General features: G+C 52.4%; 1 protein-coding gene across 1 annotated transcript; it reads right to left on the bottom strand.

Annotated features, from left to right (window-relative positions):
* Positions 1-1,685: 1,685 nt before the first annotated feature.
* Positions 1,686-12,878, bottom strand: IGFBP4 (insulin like growth factor binding protein 4). Its single transcript, XM_070393079.1, has 4 exons — positions 12,262-12,878; positions 6,028-6,185; positions 5,115-5,249; positions 1,686-2,929 (listed from the first exon to the last, which is right to left on the bottom strand). Exons 1-4 carry the CDS (start codon positions 12,608-12,610, stop codon positions 2,795-2,797), a joined length of 777 nt encoding a protein of 258 aa, XP_070249180.1. The 5' UTR covers positions 12,611-12,878; the 3' UTR covers positions 1,686-2,794.
* Positions 12,879-22,939: the final 10,061 nt, after the last annotated feature.

The raw sequence follows: 22,939 nt of genomic DNA, 5'->3' as shown, positions 1-22,939 counted from the left end.
GCACGCCCACACACACCATCAATATACATGTATCACAGAGGCACACCCAGGCCATGTATGCAGCTACTTCCCAAGCAGACCCTGCTCTTTCCGGAGGCCCGTGAAAGGAAAAGGACCCCCTACCACCCATGGCCAAGGGTGCAAGACTGGAGCATTTAAAGAGATACTTCAGGGATCAAAAGAGAAACTTTTCCTGCGTTTGGTTTAGGGACCTAGAACTTGATCGGCAGCCTACACCCACCTTCTACCCCAACATGCCTTGGCCTTGGCCCCACAAGTAGGGGACTCTGAAAAGTGGTCAGGGGCCGAGAGAGCAACCCTCAGCGCCTGTCCCTTTGTTATCTCCTGCTGCCAGGGGCCCATGGTGCCTCAGGGAGACTAGAAGGCTGAGCTAGAGAGATGAGGGGGGACTGCAGCCCCAGACTCAAAATGCAGACAGCACAGGTGCCAGCACATCAGAGGCCTGGCAGCACCTCCGGAACTGGGGAGGGCCTAGGAATCCAGGAGCTGGCCAGACAGGAGGGTGCGCCCCCAGAGGCCAGGTCAGACAGGAGGGCGCTCCCCCAGCGTGCAGCAGCTTGGTGCACAGGGTCCCCGGGCTGCCTGTGAACTCCCAGAAAGGGACCTCCACCCAAGAAATCAGGGCCTGGCCCTGGCTGGTTTGGCTCAGTGGATAGAGCAGGGGTCCTCAAACTACGGCCCGCGGGCCACATGCAAATACAAATATTGTATTTGTTCCCGTTTTATTTTTTTTACTTCAAAATAAGATATGTGCAGTGTGCATAGGAATTTGTTCATAGTTTTTTTTAAACTATAGTCCGGCCCTCCAACGGTCTGGGGACAGTGAACTGGCCCCCTGTTTAGAAAGTTTGAGGACCCCTGGGATAGAGTGTGGGCTTGTGGACTGAAGGGTCCCGGATTCGATTCTGGCCAGGAGCACATGCCTGGGTTGCGGGCTCGATCCCCAGTGGGGGGCGTGCAGGAGGCAGCCGATCTATGATTCTCTCATCGTTGATGTTTCTATCTCTCTCTTCCTCTCCCTTCCTCTCTGGAATCAATAAAATATATTTTTAAAAAAGAAATGAGTGCCTGGCATAGAGGTCCTGGAGGGGAGGGGCATTAGGAAATGACCAGGAATCCAATCGTACCACGTGGGCACACACTTGGGGGCTGCCACCAAAAGCCCACCGCCTGGTGTGCCCAGGACAGCAAGATCAAAGATGCCCCCACTCTTGACCCCTCAACCCATCAGAATCAAATCTCAGCACAACCCCCAATCAGGAATCCAGGCAGGCAGAGCTGTGGAATGTGGTGGAAAGTTTACCCCTTTCCCAAGCTTCAGGTCAGCACCTCCCCCAACCCCAAATTAATAAATCAAATCCAGATGCAAACCCAACCGGCCTGATGCCCTAGGAAATGCCCCAGTTTCACACACCAGCTGCTCCCAGGAATAGCTCTGGCCCAGCAGGGCTGTCCGGCCCCCTCCCTCTGTTTGGAAGCCAGTATTTCCCCACCAGGAGTCTGAACACAGAGCACAGACTTGAGGGGCAGGGAGGCCCCTCGGGAAGAGGCTGCAGGGAGAGGATGGTGAATTGGCTGAGTCTTAGAGTCCTTCTACCATGTGGATAGTCCTCCCATCCCTGGTACATCCCTGTCTCTAATTTAAATAAATAAGCAAAACACCATTGTATTGTTTTTTGTTTTGTTTTGTTAAAAAAAAAAAAGAAAGACATCATGGCCAACTGGTAGGTCCCTAAGTCTCCTTCCATCCAGCAAGCCAGAAAATGCCCAGGGGGCAGGGTGTGGGGCGGGAGCTGTAGGAAGGAGGTGTGGAGCAGGAGGCAGAGGCCAAGCTGTGAGCCAGATGGAGTCATCCTGGTGATTTCACGGCTCTGACTCCAAATGGAAGGAAACAGGACCCCAGGCAAGTCCCTCACTCCCCCCCAATCCCATTATGCTAGTCCTTTCCTCCATCAGGCACACACATTCCAATTACACATTCTTTCCTCCCACCCTGACTGCGCAGACAGGGGCCCCACCACCCCACCCCTCTGTCTTGCAGGCCTTCCTAGGACCCTCTTACCTCCTCCACAGCAGGGATCCGCTGCCAGGCAATCAAGCAGATGGCATTACCCCCAACCCCAAAGTAGGCTTGTCTCTGCAGGTCCTTGCCCTTAGAGGGCCTGGGGACGAAGAGAAGAGGAGCCTGGCAGCCCTTAGCTTTGAGTCCGGTCTCCTGACCATTGAGCCATCTGCTACCCCACACCTTCCCTGTGGCCTCCGCTCTACCGCTAGATTGAGGGAGGGACAATGGTCAAGGTACATGTCTACTTTCCTCCTCAGATTATGGGCATGGAACTTCTCTTCTCCCACAGTCTTGTGCTCACCTTGTAGGAGGTGGGCCCAATGTCCAAATCAGAGGAAGTCAGAATAAGGGTGCCCCCACCCCGGGCTGAGAACTAGAGCTGGCATGTAATATGTAGCCAGTAAATGTTTTTAGATGGCTGAATGAATAAAAGAATGAATGAATCCAGGGTCAATTTGGAAACACACCAGGGCTCCCCATTGCCACTCTGACCTCTTAGGCTATCTAAGCCCAAAGAGGACACCCCTGGCTCCGGCTCACCCCACGGGTACATCCATGCTCATCAACACACACACGCCACACACATGCTGAGGAAAACTTCTGGGCCGGAGGCAGAGCCAGGACTCAGATCCAGGCTCCAGGTCAGCTCTGCAGCCTCCAGGGGGAGGGGGGGCAGGGGGCAGGGAGCCCCCTGCCTGCTGGTAGGGCTCACTCGCGGAAGCTGTCAGCCAACTGGTGGCAGTCCAGCTCCTCCTTCGGCTCCAGGCCCCCCGGAAGCTTCACTCCTGTCTTCCGGTCCACACACCAGCACTTGCCACGCTGCCCATCCAGGGCCGGGTGGCACTGTCAAGACAAGGGCATGAGAGGTCAGTCAGCTGGGCCCCAATCCCAGCCCGGTCCCCAAATCAGACAATTGCTCCAAGATGGCCCCTTAGGCCAGATGCTCTCTCATGAGCACAAATCTTCTGAGCTCGCTGGAGTAGAGAGAGAACTTGGCCAAGAAGGAAAGGCCCAGAGAGTTTTCAAAGGCAGGGCCCTGAGGAAGTTCTATGGCCTTCCTAGCGGGGAGACTGGATCCATCGGATTTAGAGGTGAAGCTGGATTTGAAAGACTAAGGTACAGGTCGGAGATGTTTTGAGTGTGCTCCGATTAGGTTGGGACTTTTAAGAATGGGATTAAAGCCCGGCTGGTGTGGATCAGTGGTTGAGCATCAACCTATGAACCCGGAGGTCACAGGGTTCGATTCCTGGTCAGGGCACACGCCCAGGTTGCGGGCTCCATCCCTAGTGGGGGCATGCGGGAGGCAGCCAATCACTGATTCTCTCTCATCATTGATGTTTCTATCTCTCTCTCCTCTCCTTCCTTTCTGGAATCAATAAAAATATGTATTTTTTTAAAAAGGATAGGATTATGTGTAATAGCGGGATCCAAGTTGAAGTTAAGGTAGCATTAGGATATGAATTGCAGTTGAATTGGGAATTATAACTAAAACTTGAGTTGGGTGAGTCTCAGAGCCCAGGTCAGAAATAGAGTTGGGATATAGAGGTCAAAGTTAGAACAACTAAAGCAGTTGGGCTCAAGTTTGGGTCAGGATTAGAACAGGAAAGGTGGGGGGTGGATAGGGAAGGCAGGGGGCAAAGGTGTATTTAAGAGTCCGGATTAAAGTTGAAGTGAAGGTCGTCTCAAGGGTCACATTTAGTCTGGGGATCAAGGGTCAAGGGTCAGAACTTTCAGTAGGAAAAATAATTAGGGGAAGAAAACCCATAGAACTGTCAACACAAAGAATGAAACCTAATGTAAACTATGGATTAGTTACTAATAATGTATCAGTATTAGTTCCTCAATTATAACAAATGTACCACACTAATGCAAGATAGTAATAGGGGAAACTGGGTGTGAGGGAGTAGATGAGAACTCTGCACTTCCTGCTCCATTTTCTGTAAACCTAAAACTTCTCTAACAGAGTTTATGACCGCTTTTTTAGTTAGGGGAAAAAAGATTTTAAAAATTGGGACCAAAAAACATTGGTGTTGGAGATAGGTTTGGCATTGTTTTAAGGGGGGCTCATTGATTCCCAACTCACTGCACACCACTCATAACATCCTCAGGCCATTCTGGGATATGTAGACTCAAGGGCAGCCTTTCTTCTCCTAGCTAGGCCTCTGCTGGCTGCACGGCAGCCCACTTTGAGGATTAACCATACAGCGTGAAGCGTGAGGATGTGTGTGTCTATGCCCACAAGGGGCTGGAGAAGGAGATCCAGGCCAGGGCTCCCCAGGGAACACCCAACACGAGGCACCCCAGTGTTCTGCCCAGATATGCCACCCTTCCATGTGGGCCCAACTCTGACAGGCCAGAGATGGGGCTGGAGCAGGCCAGCCTTCTTGAACATCCCAGCTTCCTGGTGGCTTGTCAGAGGAACCCGTGTTCCAAGGGAATGAGGGGCACAGAGGTTTCTACATTCATGTCTTCTCTTCTGCCTACCTCCTTCCTCTGCCTCCACCTGAAGCCCCTAACTCCAGCTGTCAGATCCGGCATCATCTCCATCCTGGCGGTACCCCAAGTGGTTTGGCTACTCAACTTGGGGTAAGGGTCAGGCTGTTTTCTCCTTTCCTAACCCCTCATGACTTAGTCCCTCCATTTCCAGGGGAGACAGACATTCGAGGACGAAGGAGAACTACTCATAGGAAGGGAGTAGGGCGAGTGAGAAAGTGATGGGAGGCAGAGGTTGGCAGGAACACCAGGTGAACGTCTCAGATTGTGAATCAAGAGATGCAAATAGTCCTGGATGGGGAAGCAGGATAGTTAGTCTGCCATTAACTTGCTCTGTGACTTTGGGCGTCAGGCTCCTCATCCCAAAATGAGTGATGTGGGCATATGAGCTGAGGTCCTAAAGCTGGGGGGAAGGTTTGGGGAGGATCCTAGGGTTTGGGGAGCCTCCCCTTCCTGAGACATTTATCGTGCATGACCCTGTCTCATGCCCCTGGAGCGGAGGCCAGGGCCCAGCAGGAGAGAGACGGTGACCCACCTGCTTGGGGTGGAAGTTGCCGTTGCGGTCGCAGTTGGGGATGGGGATGATGTAGAGGTCCTCGTGGGTGCGGCTCTGGGAGGCGGCCAGCCGCTCCAGGGCCCGGTGCAGCTCACTCTGGCAGGCGCCCTGGGGCTGGAGGAGAGAGAGAGAGAGGGTGAAACTGCTCAGCAGAAGAGAAGAGGGGCAGGAGAACCAGGAATGGGGGTCATCTCAGGACTGAAGGCCTTGAAAGGAGCGTCAAAGCCCAGAGGTCAGGGTCAGGGCCCAGGGAGGTGAAGGGCATGGCTTGGGTTCTGGAGACATTGGTGGGAAGAGTAGAGGGACATTGAAGACAGGATCTTGGGCCAAAGAGCTTCTACAAAGGAGAGGTGTGAAGTGAAGGAACCCCATGGGGAAGGAGCTGTAGAAACCTATAGAGGAGGCCTGGAAGGGGTGATTTCTAAGCAGGAGGGATGAATGAAATCATGCCATCAACAACGTGTAAGATCCAGGAACGGAGCCATCAGAACCATCCGTCAGACAGGACATTTGCCAGACTCCGGAACAGGGTTCCAAGGCCCCCTGCTATGGCCAGCACTAACCCTTTAGAGATTGAGAAGGTCTCGGGTGGGGAATCCCAGAGAAGGGCCAAGAAATATCAGGAAGCTTGGGGCAACCATGAGTTACCAACCAGGATAGAAGTATTTCAGTATTTAAAAACCACTTCAGCTGTACCAATATAGAGAACTACCAAGCAGGAATGGAATTTTAAGGAAAGGAATGAGGACTCTCTGGATCCTGACAATGTATACTCTACCCCGTAGGCATCCAAAGAATGTTTACCGGATAAACATAGGCCAAGATGTGGTGGTGGTGGTGGTGGTGGTGTGTGTGTCTGTGAACATGTGCATTTGAGGTCAGAGGTCCTCACCATAGGCCGGGCTTCCTCCCGGGGAGCCCCGATGACCTTCATCTTGCCCCCATTGGTGTTGCGGTCTCGAATTTTGGCGAAGTGCTTCTGCAGGCACTTGCGGTCATGCGCGCTGCAGGGGCTGAAGCTGTTGTTGGGGTGGTCACCCTCATCCTTGTCTGCAATCAGGCCAAGACGGGGAGAGGTCAGCACTGGGAAAAGACAGAGCAGCACACCAACCCAGCCTCCCACCTGCTTTCTGCTTCTTCGGGGTTCTCCAGCCTGACACGGGAAGCGTGGGGGTTTAGGAGCAGGAAAAAGTCAAAACAGCACTCCCATCTCCTTCCCACTCCCCTGGAAGTCCTCAGGAGACTATTCTTCTTGAAGTCCTTGATTTGCCCCTCACCCCACCCAGGCCCAGTGCTCAGATGAGTCACCAGCTGCAGCTGCCCAGACAGGAGGTTCCCCTGGGCTCTGCTGGGAGGTCTGAGGCAGGCAGGGGCCCCCCCACCGGATCTTTTCTCCTTCTAGTCAGCTCCTCCTCCCACCCCCCTCTCCATCTGCTCTCTCTTCCTGTCTCCTTTCCTGCTCTTTTCAGCGTCTGGCTGAGCCAGCCACAGGATCCCGAGGGCTGTCGGCCCTGCTGACCCGCTTCCAAATGGCCAGAAAGTTTCCATGAGTGATGAGAAATCCAACCCAACAAGCTCTCCCCATTGGCTGGACAGGAGAAAAGTGGGAGTGGGTGTGTATGCCTGCGTGTGCAAGTGTGTGTACACTTGTGTAATGCTCTGTGTGGCCCTAGGACCAAGAGAATACCTTCCCCATCTCTTCAATCCCCTACCCTTAGACTTCAGACCCCATCCAAAGGCCATGTCTGTTGCCCAGTCAGGGCACTGGGGATCTGGAGATGGGGGTGGAAAGGCTGGGCCTGCACCCCTCCCTGGGATCTCATGAAGACTCTATCTGAACTCAAGAAAAACCCAATTGCAACTGCTGCTTCTCCCTCCAGGCAGCCAAATGCAGACAACAGGGCTGAGCTGGAGGAAGGGGTTACAGATCAGAGCCTCCTCCGAAATGCTCGTCTTGGCAGCTCTCGGCCGGCCGGCCGGGGCAAAGCCCCTGCCAGCATTCCAGATGTTGGTGACCAGGCAAACGGTTACATCTGGTTTGTGTCAGGATTTCTTTTTTTTTTCCTGAGGAGTTAGCAGGTTCCTCCAAGTATGGCAGTGGTCCCAGAGCTGCCTCTGGGTCAAATGGTATTTTTCTGCCTGGCCAGAGTGAGTTGGGGGTAGGAGGGGGAGGCCAGTTCTCTTTTTATTCTCCTAGTCCTGGGAGTGTGGGGAGAGACATGCGGATGAAGGAAAACCAAGCAAGGAAGAATCGAGACCCTCAGAAAGTCTTTGTCAAGATTCCACACCAACGGCTATTTATAAAATTGAGTCACCAAGGATAGAAAGAAGGCTCTGTCACGAGTAGAGGGCTGGCTTAGAAAGAGGAATCGGAGGGAAGAAATAAATAGAGCAGAGAGATATACCCCATCCTCCAGCATTCTTAACATCCCAAGGGCAGCCCAGAGGGGACTCGTTTGTAACACCAACTCGAGTGCCCTTCCAACCTGGAAGGGTTTTATTTTATTGTCTTTCTTTTGAGTGTGTTTTCTTTTCATGGCCATCAAGGAAAGGGCTACTTTGCAGTGGTACTTATTCTGCTTGGTAAATGGGCAGAATGTTCTTAGGTTCAAGGGGTAAGGAAGAGATTTCTACGAATGGGGCTGTCTCAGGAGGTAGAGAGCCCCACGGCCCTAAGGTGTGGAGCGTCCGAGTGGTTGAGGCCTCAAGAATCTAGAGACATCTGGAGTAGAAGTTCAATTGCAACCAGGCTTTCCAATGCTGAAATTCTGTGAGTCGAAGTCCACCAATGACCAATGCTTGAGGATTATTAGAGGATATTTGGAAATGTGTATACCTTAACTTGAGCGGTATCATTAATGACAACTGGGTCCACTCACTGAAATCTGGGGCTGCGTGGAGCCTAGAAGCATGGCTTATGTTCTTGTGTTGGGAGGGCCCCATGTCACATAGAGGTTACCTGGGGAAGATGGGCAGGCAGCATGCCTGGTCTCCCCATTTTTTGTTTCCCCACCACCCAGCACACATGTGCCTAGCTTGTGTGTAAGCTTGGAGAACACACCAAGACAGGGAGAGTAGCTCCTTAGTGTCTCTCATGGGGACATAGGTACCTGGACTATGTCCCTATCTGCCCACTCAGACACGGAGAGGCCGGAACTCAAGAATTACAAACATATACAAACAATCACGTGTCTAGACACACACTTGTCCACGTGTGCACACCTACATGCACTCAGGCACTCTGACCCAGCTTGGACAGACACAGACCTAGGGCAGAGCACACTGGCTATACCCTAGCTTGTTGACTTTTCATTTCATCTGTAACTTTTCCTTGCCCATCACACCAAGTACCCACCCCAGGGCCCACCCCAAGGCACCTGGCTTGGGAGGGTGAGTGTCATGGCGTTGAGTCTCTGAAAAAACGTGAACCGTCGAACCTCCAAAACTGGCTACCTGGTGCTGCTCACCCAGGTGGTGCCATCTGGAAAACCCCAATCCTGGTGGGCTCCCCTCTGAGCAGGGGGCTGGAGTCAGACCTAGCCCCCTGAAAGATCTGACCTCCTGAATTCCTGAAGGCTTGCTTGGGAGATGGGGTTTCCAAGGTAGACTAGGTCATCTCCTCCAGCTCCTGCTTGGAGCGAGGCCAATGACACGCAGCCACAGGGGAAACCTTGGTTTTTGCTCCAGCAACAGAGGAAGGGAAGGCACCCAGAGAAAGAGGCTTCACAGCTTTGGCACTACTGGCTGCAAAGTTCATGGTCAAAGCTAGAGGATTTCCTCTTTCTTGCTGCCTGATTTCATCCCCATGATTCCTCCTCAACTCCAGCCCCTGCCCCACTCAAGACACCCAGAGTGAGACTGTGAGGTGGGTGGGTTCCAGGCATGACCTGGAAGGTCACCCACCTGCCCTGGAAGGCCTTTTCCTTCTTTACCTGGACTCTGGCTGGAGAAGTCAAGACCACCATGTTGGGTACCAGACCCTTTCTTTGAGTTCTGGCTCAAAGGGTGTCTCCCTCACTGTTGTGACACACTGCTGGCCTCAAGAGTCAGAGACAAGGACAGCTGACCTGTTCCTCCCATGTTTACAGCAGGAAAAGGCATCAAAATCTGCCCTACCTCTCAACTCCTCTGCATGTCCCCCAGCTTTATTCCGTTGCCTACTGTCCCTCAAAATCCCAACATCAGAGGAAGATTTAAGCTTCAGGTTAAATCCATTCAGCGTCCTCTTCATCACCATCTTCATCACTGCTCCACTTTACTGAGCTCTTACTCCAGGCCAGACATCCCACCCTGTGAGGCAGGTCCTACTGTAGACTGGGTGGAAGGGAAGGAGGAGGGATTTATCTCTACAGCTCCTATGTCTGTAAACAGAAAGACTCCTGGTACCCAAGACACCAATAATTCTCGCTTTCCCAATACTAAAAAAAAGTAATCATATTTAGCAGCTACGCTCCTCCTCCCTCCCTCCCACAAAGGCACAGAATTTCTGGGAAGGCCCTGTTCCCATGACACCACTGGATTCCCAGTACTGCAGGAGGGGGGACAGTGTTTGCTGTGTTGACTAAAAATTAACCTGGCTGCCTGTTCCCTAACCCTGTCCCAGAGCAACGCCCCAGTCCAAACGCCGATGCCACTGTCCACTCCCTCCGATTCCATGAATCCAGGGTCAGCGCACTTATGCGGAATTGTGGATTTCTGACGCACGTGTCCACCCCATCCCCACTTCTGGTGGCCTGAGTGGTATTAACCCACAACCGGTTCTGGCTCAAAAAGCTAGGACAGGAAGGTGGGGGAGCCTGCAGGTGGAGGGGGGCCTGCCCCGGGGCAAATAGTAGGCAACTGGGCCATAGTGACTGCCCTCCCTCAGTCACTTGCTGAAGCTCAGCCCCAAGAGGAAAAGGCAGAGAGAAGAGGCTTAGATCCCCAAGCCTTGGGACCTAGAAGGGACAGTGGCCTATTGTCAGTGCGAAGCTAAAGAGAATAGTAGAGACAGGGGCCAAGCCCTGAACACTGTCTCGCCAGAGACCTTGCAGGGCTGCTGCACAACTCTAGGGGGCGCCTTTCCCGTGGTGCTGTGCGGCCCAGGCTGTGGCAGAGGGTACTTCTGTGATGACTGGGAGGTAAGACGGCAGGGACACAGCTTGCCAAGAAGGTGCCTAATTTCCCCAGGGTCCCCCAGACTTAGCCTGTCCTCCGGATGGTGCATGCACTGCGTGGGTGGAGGACAGGCAAGGAAGGAGGGGTGGGGGTGTTAGAGACCCGGGCCCTGTAATCCAAAGGGGACCGAAAGCCACCCTGGGAGGCGGGTTTGCATAATAGCCACAGGACAATTACACTGCTCATGCCTCTCCAAAGCTCCCAGGGACATGGATTTTTCTCCACTACAGGATGGGGTGCTCCTTCCCAGCCAAGGAAAACGGGTGCCCAAGACCCTCTGAGGTTCTTTCGCTCCCTGTTCAAGTTGGTGAGAGAGGAGGAGGCTACCACCCATCCCCATCAGTTGCCAGCTGGCCGCTGGCTGGTGGAGGAGGGAGACACAAAGAGAATGTGGTCCTGTTAGACGCAGGGAGCCCAAGGGCTCAGCCCTCACTCCCAGTCTGGTCTGGTACCAGCACCCCTCCTCTCCCACTGGCACTGGCATCTCTGCCCCCATGATCAGCGACATATTCCCCCAAGGGCTGCCCCCCTTCCCAGATGTGCTGGGTGCCAGGCTGGCATTTCTCCTAGAATGTTTTCTGCTGACCCATCTCTTGTTGCCCAGGGGCAGGAAGGGCAGCCAGGCCTGAAGCCCAGACCCCTGGGGTCCACCTCCTTCCTGTTTTCCCTGCGTCCTGCTCTCCTCCAGCTAACAAGCTGCAGAGGATTGAGGAAGTGGAGCGGTCTGGGACCCAGGGCAGGAAGCTTGGGGCCAGAGTCCCAGCATCCGGACTGCAACAATGGAAGCTTCAAACACCAGGAAAAGAGACAGACAGACAGACAGACAGAGAGGCACAGGGAAAGCAAAACAGAGTCAGAGAGGGAACAAGATACAAAAGCAGACATATGGAAAGGCAGGCCGAGAGAGATTCCAAAAGTAACAGAAAGGCAGGAACAAAGAAAGAGAGACAGGGACACAGAAAGAGACTGAGATGAGAGTGAGAAGCAGGACAACAGAAACAGAGAAGGGTAAGAAGACAGAGAAAGAGAAAGAAACGGATGGTGGCCAGAAGATATTGGGGGAAGGAGAACTCCAGAAGGTGGCCTGTGAAACTAGAGGCTGAAAGACACAGCAGGAAAGAACAAAGAGAAAGAAGGAAAAGAGACTGAGAAAGATTAGAAGGAGCAACTGAGAGGCTCACTGAGAAATGGAAAAGAGAAAGGATAAGAAAGAGTTTAAGGCAAAGGGCCTTCTAAGTCTGTCTCCCTCTCTCTCTTCTTTACTCTCTAGCCCACACCCGTTAGGTTTCTGCAGCTCTGGGCTGGGAGCCCAGACTTGCTTCTTTCTGCCACCTCAGATGGCACCTGCCGAGAGAAAAAAGAGGGATGCCTGTGGACCAGGGCAGGAGGAAGTGCCCAGGCCCGGCAGAGAGACCCCTGACTTTCCAGTACCCCCCAAACGGCTAGGTGAGCTGGCCGGGGGCTTTGGGGAAGGGCAACTCCGCTGCCCCTCACCACCAAAGCCCCTCTCGAATGCATGTCCCAGTCCTCCCAGCTCAATGTCAAAAGTCCAAGCTCTGGCTTTTCAGACCCCTGTGGTGCGGGGATCAGCAGCAGGAAGCTCCCCCCCCCCCCCCCCCCCCCATCCTCCAGTTATCTAGCTCACTTGCAGGCTGTGGGCTGGCCCAGGTCACTTAATTTTCCACTCTTGCACCAGCAGCCAAGACTACTCTTCCCAAGTAGGCATCCTTGGGAGGTTTGAGATGGAGGGATGGGACAGTCCTCCTTGACAGTGGCAACAGGCTGTTAGAGACTGGATAGCAGTTGGCTTGGCTGAGCCTGTCCCATGCCAGGAGGGCCCTGCCACGTACCTGACTTCTCCTCAACTCACGGGGGATTTTCAAGGACCTCCCGGGCCAGCCCTATTGGGAAAGGGGCTTCTGGGAGGGCCGCACACCAGGGAGGACGTGCAAGGGCAGAGCCCCCTTACCAGTGGGCTGCAGGCTTTCCTGGATGGCCTCGATCTCCGCCTGTTCCATGCACACGCCTTGCCCGTGCATCAGTGTGTGCAGGGGCTTCTCCACTCCCCGGGGCGGGTAGCAGCGCAGGCCCGAACCGCAGCGGGGGGTGTACACCCCGCAGGGCATCCCCTTGCCCAGGGCGCAAGTGGCACAACAGCCGCAGCCGGGCTCACGCACCAGCTCCTCGCAGCCCACGGGGGGGCGGCAGCGAGCCAGCTTCTCCTCGGAGCAGGCTGGGCAGTGGATGGCTTCGTCTCCCAGGCTCGGCCCGGGCCAGGCGGCCAGCAGCAGCGCGGCCACGAGGCAGAGGGGCAGCATGATCGGGCGAGGACGGGGCGCTGGCGCCAGGTGCGGGCAGAGAGCGCGGGCGCGCGGGCGGGCAGCGGGGGGCACACGGAAGCAGCGCCCGGACCAGACCCGGAGAGCGTGGGGAGACGGGGCGGCCCCGCTGGCGGACAGAGAAGGAGGCGGGGAAGTTAGCAAGCGGGCTGGAGAGGAGCGATCCTGGCCACCGAGGCGCTGCGCAGCATCCTCGGCCGGGTCCAGAAGGCGGGGGGTAAGGGACAGAGCGGCGGCCCGGGACGGCTACCCCGGACTTTATAGCAGCCTCTGGCCACACCCCCAGCGCCTTCCCAGAGGTGGGGGATCGGGCGAGGGAGGGAGGGCGAGGGGGAGCGGGAGAGGCGGCCGTTAGGGGGAGGGGGCGCTCTCCTGAGTCCCCGCCGCCGCCTCGGCTGCAGCTGAAAGTCCTTTTCTGCCCAAGAAGGAAGCGGCGCAGTTGGGAAGCCCTGATAGGCGCCGCCGAGAGCGCCGCCGAACCAGAGCCCGGGAGGGGAGAGGAGGGAGATGGAGAAGCGAAGAGGCCCCCTCCCCCAACCTTGGAGGATTCATCCCGACCCACAGAGGTGGCCCCAGGCCCCCCACTGAGAGCACACCCCATGGTCTCCGACTCCGGGTGGGCTCCGCGGATTCCGTCTCCCTGGCCAGTCCTTCCCACCCTACCCCAGTGCTTCCAGTCTCAGCCAGTCGGGTGAGGTGGGGGGAGAAGTACAGGCACACAACGAGGGGCCTAGAAGGGCCTCGTGGCCCTAAGACGTTAGTAGATTCTCTTCACACTTGCCCCTTCCAACCCCCTTCCTCTGCCCGTCTCCCAAGGTTCTTGTGGGTCCTGGTCCCCTCTGCCTTCTCCAGTGGAATCACTGAACTGGGGAGGGAGGTGCCAGCCTCTTCCTCCCTCCCGGATATTTGCTTTTACTGCCCAGACCCACTCCTGGGGGGGTGGGGGGGGGGGAGTGGCTTGGGAGATTGCCACTCTGTGTGCATACAAATTGTGCAATGCACAACTCCAGAGGGCACCATTTCTCTTGCAGTCTTTGTAGATTTGTATAGGGTTTTGAGGAAGGGGCGCCTTTTACTCATTCATCCAGTGTTGCTATTTGGGGTTGGCTAGGCCCTTTGTGTGATCCTGTTGATGCCTGTGTCCCTCACCCTTACCTCAATCCTGCTGATTGGAAGGTCCACCAGGGTGACATTTGGAGCAGGGACCCATCTCCTAGGTTCTCTCTCAGGTCCCCTGGTACTTCCCCCTCCCCCCCAACCCCCCAAACGATTCTGCTCTCCTGAAGCTGGCTTCAGGATAAGGCTCCTGCCCAGGCATAATCGGTGACCCACTGTGGATTTTTTTTTATTATTATTATTACAGTGGGGCCTTGACTTAGGAGTTTAATTCGTTCCAAGACCGAGCTCGTTAAGGAGCTCTTTAACTCAAATTACTCTATCAACTCAATGTAAAAAATTGGCTGAGAAACAGCTGGTATCTCAAAAAACTCATTAGTCGGGACACTCGTAAGTCAAGGCCCCACTGTATTATTATTTTGCCTAGAAAGCTGCAGGGGCAGCCAAGCTGAAATGCAAATCAGAGACCCTCTTCCTGCTTCCTCTCCCAGAACAGGGGTCTTTCAGTCTCACGGGGATTGCACCCTCTCCTACTTGGCGCAAGTGCAGACTGTCCAGGTGATAGGAGGAAGAAAGCAACTGGAAGCTAGAACTGTAGGACAGAACCAAAAGTTGCAAACTGTCGGCACCTACTGGCAACCATCAAGACTGCAGAAGGCCTGGTGAGTTCTGGCCAGGGGCAAGAGTCTAGGAGTCTCCATTGTAATTGAAAAATAAAATTTTTTTTAAATAAAAAGCCCTAGCTGGTTTGGCTCAGTGGATAGAGCGTTGTCTATGAACTGAAGGGTCCCAGGTTCGATTCTGGCCAAGGGCACATGCCTGGGTTGCAGGCTGAATCCCCAGTTGGGGGTGTGCAGGAGGCAGCTGATCAATGATTCTCTCCCATCATTGATGTTTCTATCTCTCCCTTCATCTCCCTTCCTCTCTGAAATCAATAAAAATATACTTTTTTAAAAGGTTCTAGGATTCTCTCCATGCCATTTCACAGACCAGCTGGGGTCTCTTGTGTCCCAGAGCCAGGTCCCTCAGTCCTGGGGGGAAGCCCAGCCTGTCCCTGATTCAGAAAACTGCCCTAAGCCCTGTTCCCTTCCTACATCATACTGGGCCCAGTTCTGCCATCAACTTATGGTATGAACTTGGACACCAGCCTCCTGGAGCTTGAAAGTCCTGTAAAATGAAGACAGGCCACTTCCACTTACTCGACCTCTTAAGCTCTTATGAGAATAAAATGGGACCAGAAGGGATGGTTCTGATCTCAATGCCAGACTTGACCTCTAGACAGCAAAGGTGCTGGGAAAGATAGCGCTGCCGAACATGAGGAAGGCCTGCAGGAGAGACTGGAGTGAGCCCAGAGAAATGCCTGGGGATGAAGCATGAGTGTAGATGAGTGTGGGGAACTGGAAAGGTTTCAGGTGAGACAGATGTTCACACCTCTACCCCAGCACCACCCCTCCATCCATCCTCTGACGCCCCCCTATCACTGTCTGGGATAATTCCAAGGAGGTAGGAAAATGGCCATGAGACCTTCCGATCACCTCCCGTCATTCATGCAACACATATTTATGAAACAGCCACTGTGCACGGACTTTGTGCTATATTCAGGACGTACAGGGGACTCAGAGATGGCCGCGATCACTCCTTGCTCTCAAGGGGCTCAGTGCCTAGTGAAGGGAGACAGGTACATAAATAAAATAAGTCTAAGAAGTGTGCAGGTGCCCTGGGGGCATTTCTGTGGGGCACCATGGGGACCCAGAGGCACAAGTGGTTCGTTCCACATCCAGGACATGGAGAGACTTCACGGAGGAGGTGAACTTGAGCCAAGGTGACATGGTCTTCCATGTCAGCATAAAGTCACCTGGATTCTAACCCCAGCTTTGCCACTGGACTCACTGGGGAACCTCAAACAAGTTACTTATGCTCTCTGAGCATCACAGTCCTAACCTGGAAGATGGGACTTTGCAATAAGAGAGAAAGGAGGGTGGAGAGGGGAGAGAAATAGTGGCCTGGGCAAGTTACCCAGCACACAGTAGGCACTGAGTGTTTGTTCCTTCCTACCCCTCTCTTCTGGAAACTCTAACTTCTCCACATGGCTGGAGATCCCTTGGTAGCAGGACTTGTGTCTCCCCCACTGGACTGAAAGCTCCTGGAGGACTGGTTTCATGTCTCTCCCGCACCCAGGCCTGCTGGTGTCTGGGAGATGTTGATACAAGGGCCATGGGATTTGGAGTCACAGGACCTAGGTTCAAGGTGCATATGCTGGACATGGTTCTGAGTGCTTCACTCATATGCACGTCACAACAACCTCGTGGAATAAGTGCTTTTTAAGATGGGGAAATGGAGACACGGAGAGGTATGTTAAGTTAACTCAAGGTCACACAGCAAGTAAGTGGAAGAGCAGGGATGGGAACCCAGGCAGAGTCTGTAACTAACCTCTATGTTTTACTGCCTTCCAAAATAGCTGTCATAAGCATTCCAAACAAATGCCAAGGATGAAAGACTATGGTACAGAAGCAAGCTGGCTGTAGGGGTTCAGAGCAGAGGTAGCATTAGCGTGAAGGACTGGGTCCCAGGCCTCCCCATAACTTTGGCTTCCCAGCCCCTCCCTGGCTTCCCTGGACTGCCCCCTGTGCCCACACTGAGTAGGGACCTCAGCTTCCCTCCATGTCAGCTGATATGTAGGCCCCAGGTATGGCATCCTCCACAGTCAGCCCAGGTGTGTGGGCTGGACAGTGACACATTAGTACGGCTGCCTCCTTGGCCAGCAGGGCCCCACTCTTGGAGAGACCATATCAGGAGAGTGAGGATCTCCACAGAGACCCATAGAGGAACTCTGGTTCAGAGGACAGAGCCTGAACCCTTAGGACGTTCAGCTCAAGAATTGGACACCCAGGCAGGGGAAGGGTGGGGAGAGGAGAGTCCATCTGCAGTTGGGTTGGCCAGGATCCAGTTTCATATCTCCAGTCCCGCCAGCTCTGCTCCTTGCCAGCTTTGTGGCCACTTCCCCTTCCCGAGCTTCCGTCTTACCATCTGTAAACTAGGGGAGGGTTACTCACTGAATTGTGAAGATCCTTCCAGCTTGGGCAGTTGAGGAATCTAGGTCTTCCGGAGTCCTTTTGCATGGCCCTAGGCCCCAAACCAAGATGTGGAGTAAGGAGACTGTCAGACAGAAAACAAATTTGTATAACTACTTGGAAACAACCACCCATTCCACCCCCAGGTATACACCCAATAGAAATGTGTGTGTGTGTGTGTGTGTGTGTGTGTGTGTGTGTGTGTGTGTTTAAAAACAGGCAAAACTAATTTATGATTTTAGAAATCAGTATAAAGGTTACTCTTAAGGAAAAAGGTGGGAGTCGTTACTGAAAGGGGTCTTATGGGATACAGGTAATGTTTACATTTAGTTACATAGCATATTCACATAAGTGAACATTCATTAAGCTAAATATTACTTTTTTCTGTATGTTATACTTCAATTTTTTAAAGAAAAAACTTTTTGGTTTATTTTTTTTAACGAGTGCTGGCTCTCATGTTTGCTCTCAAATTAGCCTGCCTCGACTAGACTCCTGGCAGTAGATTTAGGACAGGTTAGCACACTCCCTGTGCCTGAGTATCCTCATCTTTCATTTAAGTGACTATTATATAGGATGCCTGTAATGATTAAATGAATGAATCTGTATAAAATGCTTACGATGATCCCTACTACATATTAAGTGCCCAATAAGTGTTAGTTATTAGCCATAATCAGAAAAGTGAGATTAAGAGCCCGGAGTCAAAATGCCTGTACTGAATTCTGGATTTGCCATTTACTAGCTCTGTGACTTTAGCCAAGTGACACCCTCCCTCTTGTCCTTACATGCCCTCGGTTGTAAAAGAGGGATAATGCCGCCCTGGCCAGTTTACTCTGGTTAGAGTGTCAGCCCGCAGACTGAAGGGTCTCAGGTTCAATTCCCAGTCAAGGGCATCTACCTCAGCTGCAGGCTTGATCCCTGGCCCTGTTGGGGTATGTGCAGGAGGCAACTAATTGATGTGTCTCTCTCACATAAATGTGTGTCTTTCTCTAACTCTCTCTCTCCTCTCCACTCTCTCTAAAATAGAAAAAAAATCAATGGAAAAAAATATCCTCTGGTGAGGATTTAAAATAAATAATAAATAATAAATAAAAGAGGGATAACGCCAGCTCAGTCTGATAGGGCTGTTTCAGAAACTACAGAGACAATGTGTGTAAGGCACTCGGCACAGTGCCTGGCACAGAGTAAGGCTCAATACCCATTAGTCATTTTGATTACTGATCACCATGGTAACTCTACAAATACACTTTTAGATGGGACTCCAGGTAGTAAAAAGACTGGCTTCAGGTCACAAGCAACTGGGATTTAAACCCATCTGTGGGAAGACACAGAGCCTGTGCCCGGGCCCCCACTGGCACACCTACCAACTCAGAAGAGTCTCATCCTGGGAGGTTTGCCCAAACGCAGACAGTGCCTCTTCCTCCAGCCAGGCTGCCCTTGTCAGGATTCTGTGCACCAAGAGGCTATTATACCCTCCCTGCCTGCCCAGCTCTAGTTGTGGGAAGAGAAGGTCAAAGAGAGAAGCCACAGTGCCTCCAGCTTTCCATGCCAGGGACCTCTTGTATTGCTGTCCTAGGAGTAGGGGCAGTCCTAAAGACAGCTGGTGAGGGCTGGGGGGAATTTGAAGGCAAAGGGACAGGGCTGAGTGGGCCCAGGAACAAGGCCCATACCGGGAGCCCCTAATCCACATAGCCCCCATCCTCTTCTCTCCTGAAGCCTGGATTCTTCCCATCCTCACCCCCTCAGCCCTTTTGGTTTCCAAAGGCTTGATGCTTGGAGCCAGTAATGCTCAAGATCTGTGTGCAGTCTGTTCCTTACCCCGACCCAGGCATGATAATCTAAAGAGCAGCAGAGGCTGGCCCCAAGCCAGCAGCCACAATTGGGAAGAGCTTTGCCCTCAGGTTGGGGTACACAGGCTGTGGGGCAGAGGGCTCTTACAGTCAGAACCAAGGATTCAAATCCAAGCTCTGCCCTGATTAATCGTGCACTGTGGGCTTGTATATTCACCATGATGGACCTCAGTTTCTTCATCTGTAAAATGGGGAGCCAGTATCTGCTTCACCCTGTTAAGGAGGATCAAATGAGCCATATAAGTAGAAGAACATATATCCCAAAACGCCGGTTACAAATTGTAACCTTTTTTGACTCTAAAATTCTACAAATAATTTGAGGTGAAGGAAATAGAGAAGAGGAGAGGGTACTAGCAAAGTGGTCAAGAGAGGAAGAGACGAAACATGGAACACGCAGAGAAATGGAAAGGAAGAGAAGATGGATAGCTATGAAATAAAGAACTTGGAAAGATAGGAGAGATTTACAGATGGAACATGAAACCAAAGCTCCCGTCTAGTCTCCCCCTACGTATTCATTCTTTAGAGGAAGAAATGAGGCAGTAACTGCCACACTGGACCAGGTCTCAGAGCCTGCATCTACCCACCAGGCCTGCTCCCAGCAGCATCCAAGGCCCTCTGAAGGCAATGGACTGGAGGATGGGTCTCTACAGCTCCAGATATCCTCTTCCCCAGATCAGACCCGTAGCTCACAGGCCAAGGTCAGAGCTGGGGAAGCAGCTAGCTACCAGGAACTCAGTCCCCTCCCCTACTCCCACCAGGACTCTCATTAAGGAATGGGAGCTCTCCCCCAGGCTCTGGCAGATCACACAAACACCTGAGCCTCTACTCAGGTTCTCGCCACCAGCAAAAAAGTAAGCAAATGTAGAGTGAGGAAGGGGAGGGGCTAGAGCCCAGAGATGAGATCATTTCCACTGCAGACTCCAGGCAACAGGGGACACAGATGGATGCAGGTAGAGGCACACAGCATCCCACTCCAGCCAATTCCTTTCTTTCTGGGACCCACCCTAAAGCTTCCTTCAGTTCTGACCCCAATTCTGATGTGTGGGTTTCCCAACACTATCATGTAATTCTCCAACACCAGCTGGTGCCCTACAATTTAACTCAGTTCTGACACTAACTCCCTGGAGTTGCCATCAGATTCCACAGGTTCAGGGCTCAGTCCTACAAGACTGCCCCCCACCCTTCAGATGCCAGTGGAAAGTCCAGGTTGTCACCCGGGCTTCTGACTGACCTGCTACCATTGGGAGGTTCCAATGACCCCTTCCTTGGGTTCTATTAATTTGCTAGAGTGGCTCAGAGAAACATTGTATTTACTAGATTATTGGTTTATTATAAAAGGATATAACTCAGGAACAGCCAGGTGGAAGAGTGCCATAGGACAAGGTATGGGGGAAGGGCACAGAACTTCCCTGCCCTCTCCCAGTGAACCACTCTCCCTGCACCTCCAACCCAGCAACTCTCCGAACCTGTCCTTTTGCAGTTTTATGGGGCTTCAGTACATAGAGGCATGATTGATTAAATCATTAGCTATTGGTGATCGAACTCAATCTCCAGACCCTCTCCTTTCCTGGAGATCGGAAATCGATGAGTAAGGCCAAAATTCCAGCCCACTAATCTCTTGATGGGTTCCTTTGGCAACCAGCCCCCATCTTTAATTACCTAAGGGCTTTCCAAAACTCACCATTAACATAACAAAAGACACCTTCATTGCATTCACCACTTAGGAAATTCCAAGGGTTTTAGGAGCCCCCTGTGCCAAAAATGTGGAAGAATACCAAATATGTTTCTTATTATAAATCCCAACATCACAACGCCCAAGGAGCTTATCTGGGATTTCTTCCCACTTGAGAGCTGGGGAGAAAGTGACAGGTCCTGGTAACACCATTCCTCACACCACATTAGGGGACATTGCTGGCTTCTCTCTCTCTCTCTCTCTCTCTCTCTCTCTCTCTCTCTCTCCAGTTTGATGCCCCATTGCAGTCACCTGCAGTTACACCTCTCTCTCTGGAACTAGTTCTAATCTCTCTTCTATGGCAATCCAACCCTGCTCTTGGCCCACCTTCTGGGTCTGCCTGCCCTGCTGAGCCTCCTGAATGTCATGTAAGTGCCATACTGGGTGAGAAATTTGAGGGAGTTTGGGACCCTCTGGGGTGGCAGTGGAAGTGGGGTGGGGGAACAGAAGGAAGACTGAAGAGTTGGAGTGAGACAGAAAGCCCTTCCGTCCTGGTTTGTATCTCTACCGCATACCTTGTCAGCTCCAACAGGGAGAACAAGGGAAGGGGAGGAGCCCAGGACTGAGCCCCTGGCTTTCCTGGTGAGAAGGGACTGTGGGGAATCCCAGGAGCCCCAGGGATCCCTGGCCTCTCAGCCCACCAGCCTCACCTTTGGAAGGAGCAGTCAGACCAGAGGTGAGGGGTGGATAGCGTGTTGTTGATGGGAGGTTGATGGTTAGTAAATGTTGGGTGGCCCTAGCCGTTATGGCTCAGTGGATAAAGCTAAGGCCTGCGGACTGAAGGGTCTCGGGTTCGGTTCTGGTCAAAGGCACATGCCCAGGTGGTGGGCTCGATCCCCAATAGGGGGCGTACAGGAGGGTTGGATCAATGATTCTCTCTCATCATTGATATTTCTCTCTCCCTCTCCCTTCCTCTCTGAAATCAATAAAAATATATTTTTTAAAACTATTTAAATGTTGGCTGGATGAATAGGTGACATAAGGATAGCATTCTTTGGGTCGAAGGGTGGTTGAGGGTCCTCTGGGCCAGGGGGCTGGGGTAAAGGTGGCAATGGGAGTCTCAAACTAAGAACCCAGATTCCTCCTGGGCAACTTCTATATCTATACTCAAGCACTGCAGGCTCCCCCCATATATTGAAAATCGATCTTTTTTAGAAGAAGAAGGGAAAAAAAGCATTAAATCCCAATTGTCAGGCCAGCCTGAGGAAAATTCCTGCTTCCTGACTGATACTGTTAGCCTACTCTTCTAAATGCCTTACATTTATTTCAGGTAATCCTCATACAACTTTGAGGAAATACTATTATTTTATTCCCCCTTTTTATTTTATTTTTTTTTAATATATTTCTTTGTTGATTTCAGAGAGGAAGGGAGAGAGAGAGAGAGAGATGGAAACATCAATGATGAGAATCATTGATCGGCTGCCTCCTGCACACCCCCTACTGGGGATTGCGCCTGCAACCCAGGCATGTGCCCTTGGCCGGAATCGAACCTGGGACCCTTCAGTCCACAGGCTGATGCTCTATCCACGGAGCCAAGCCCGCTAGGGCTATTCCCCCTTTTTAGCAGAGGAAACAAAAGCATCATGAAGCCACCTCCATCAAGATCACATCGTTACCCTGCTCGGACTGAAACTCAGGGAATGCTGATTGGAAGCAGGGTGGCTCAGGTGGAATTAGTAGTCAGACAGCTTCTTTTTCATCCTTTTCACATTGTGGATTGACAGAAAAAAGAAATTCAAATACTTTTATATCAGAGTAATAACAAACTCTGGTCTTTGACATTTCCACTGCAGACTCCAGGGAACTTGACACAGAAGGGAGCCTCCTACTGGCAGGCTGAGCAAAAAAAAATTAATTAATTAATTAAAAAATCAGCAGGTCCCCGTGGCTCAGTGGTTGAGCGTAGACCTATGAATCAGGAGGTCACGGTTCGATTCCCAGGAGGGTTGCTGGCTTGAACCCGTGTGGGGCGTGCAGGAGGCAGCCAATCAATGATTCTCTCTCATTGATGTTTTTCTCTCCCTTCCTCTCTGAACTCAATAAAAATATACATATATTTAAATCAGCCCTAGAATGACCCCTAAACCATCCTCAGCTCCTGCGGTGGTAACTATAAATTATTCAATCGCTCAGTTGCTGCCCAATGCTGCTCTCTTTCGCGTGGCCTCGCTACACCCTTTCATTACATGAAAACCAAGAACCACAACTGAGGCACTTTTATTTCTTTAAAAATAAATTCTTGTAGGGAGCGTTGAGACAGACGCCAGACCCTGTGTCGCTTAATGAAATCGCCAGGCTGCCTGTCCACCAAAGCCGGCATTCGGTCCCCCTCAAGAAAATGAGGAGAGTTTCCTCAGGAAAATGGAGCTCGGATTCTTCCCCTTTCGCTAAAAAGCCTCGGACAGAGGGCGGATTCTAGGTTTTCGGGCCCTGAAAGAAATGAGCCGCTCCTAGGGGATGAACATACTCCTCTCTCTTCCCACCCCGGTCGGCCCCTCAGAAAATCCCTGCACGCTTCCACCGCGCGACTCCTCCGAGGTTT

This window comes from Myotis yumanensis, unplaced genomic scaffold (assembly GCF_028538775.1).
Source record: "Myotis yumanensis isolate MYYU_CA2020_CCGP unplaced genomic scaffold, mMyoYum1.0.hap1 SCAF_16, whole genome shotgun sequence".
Taxonomy (NCBI): Eukaryota; Metazoa; Chordata; class Mammalia; order Chiroptera; family Vespertilionidae; genus Myotis; species Myotis yumanensis.
This window is presented reverse-complemented; position numbering and strand designations above follow the sequence as displayed.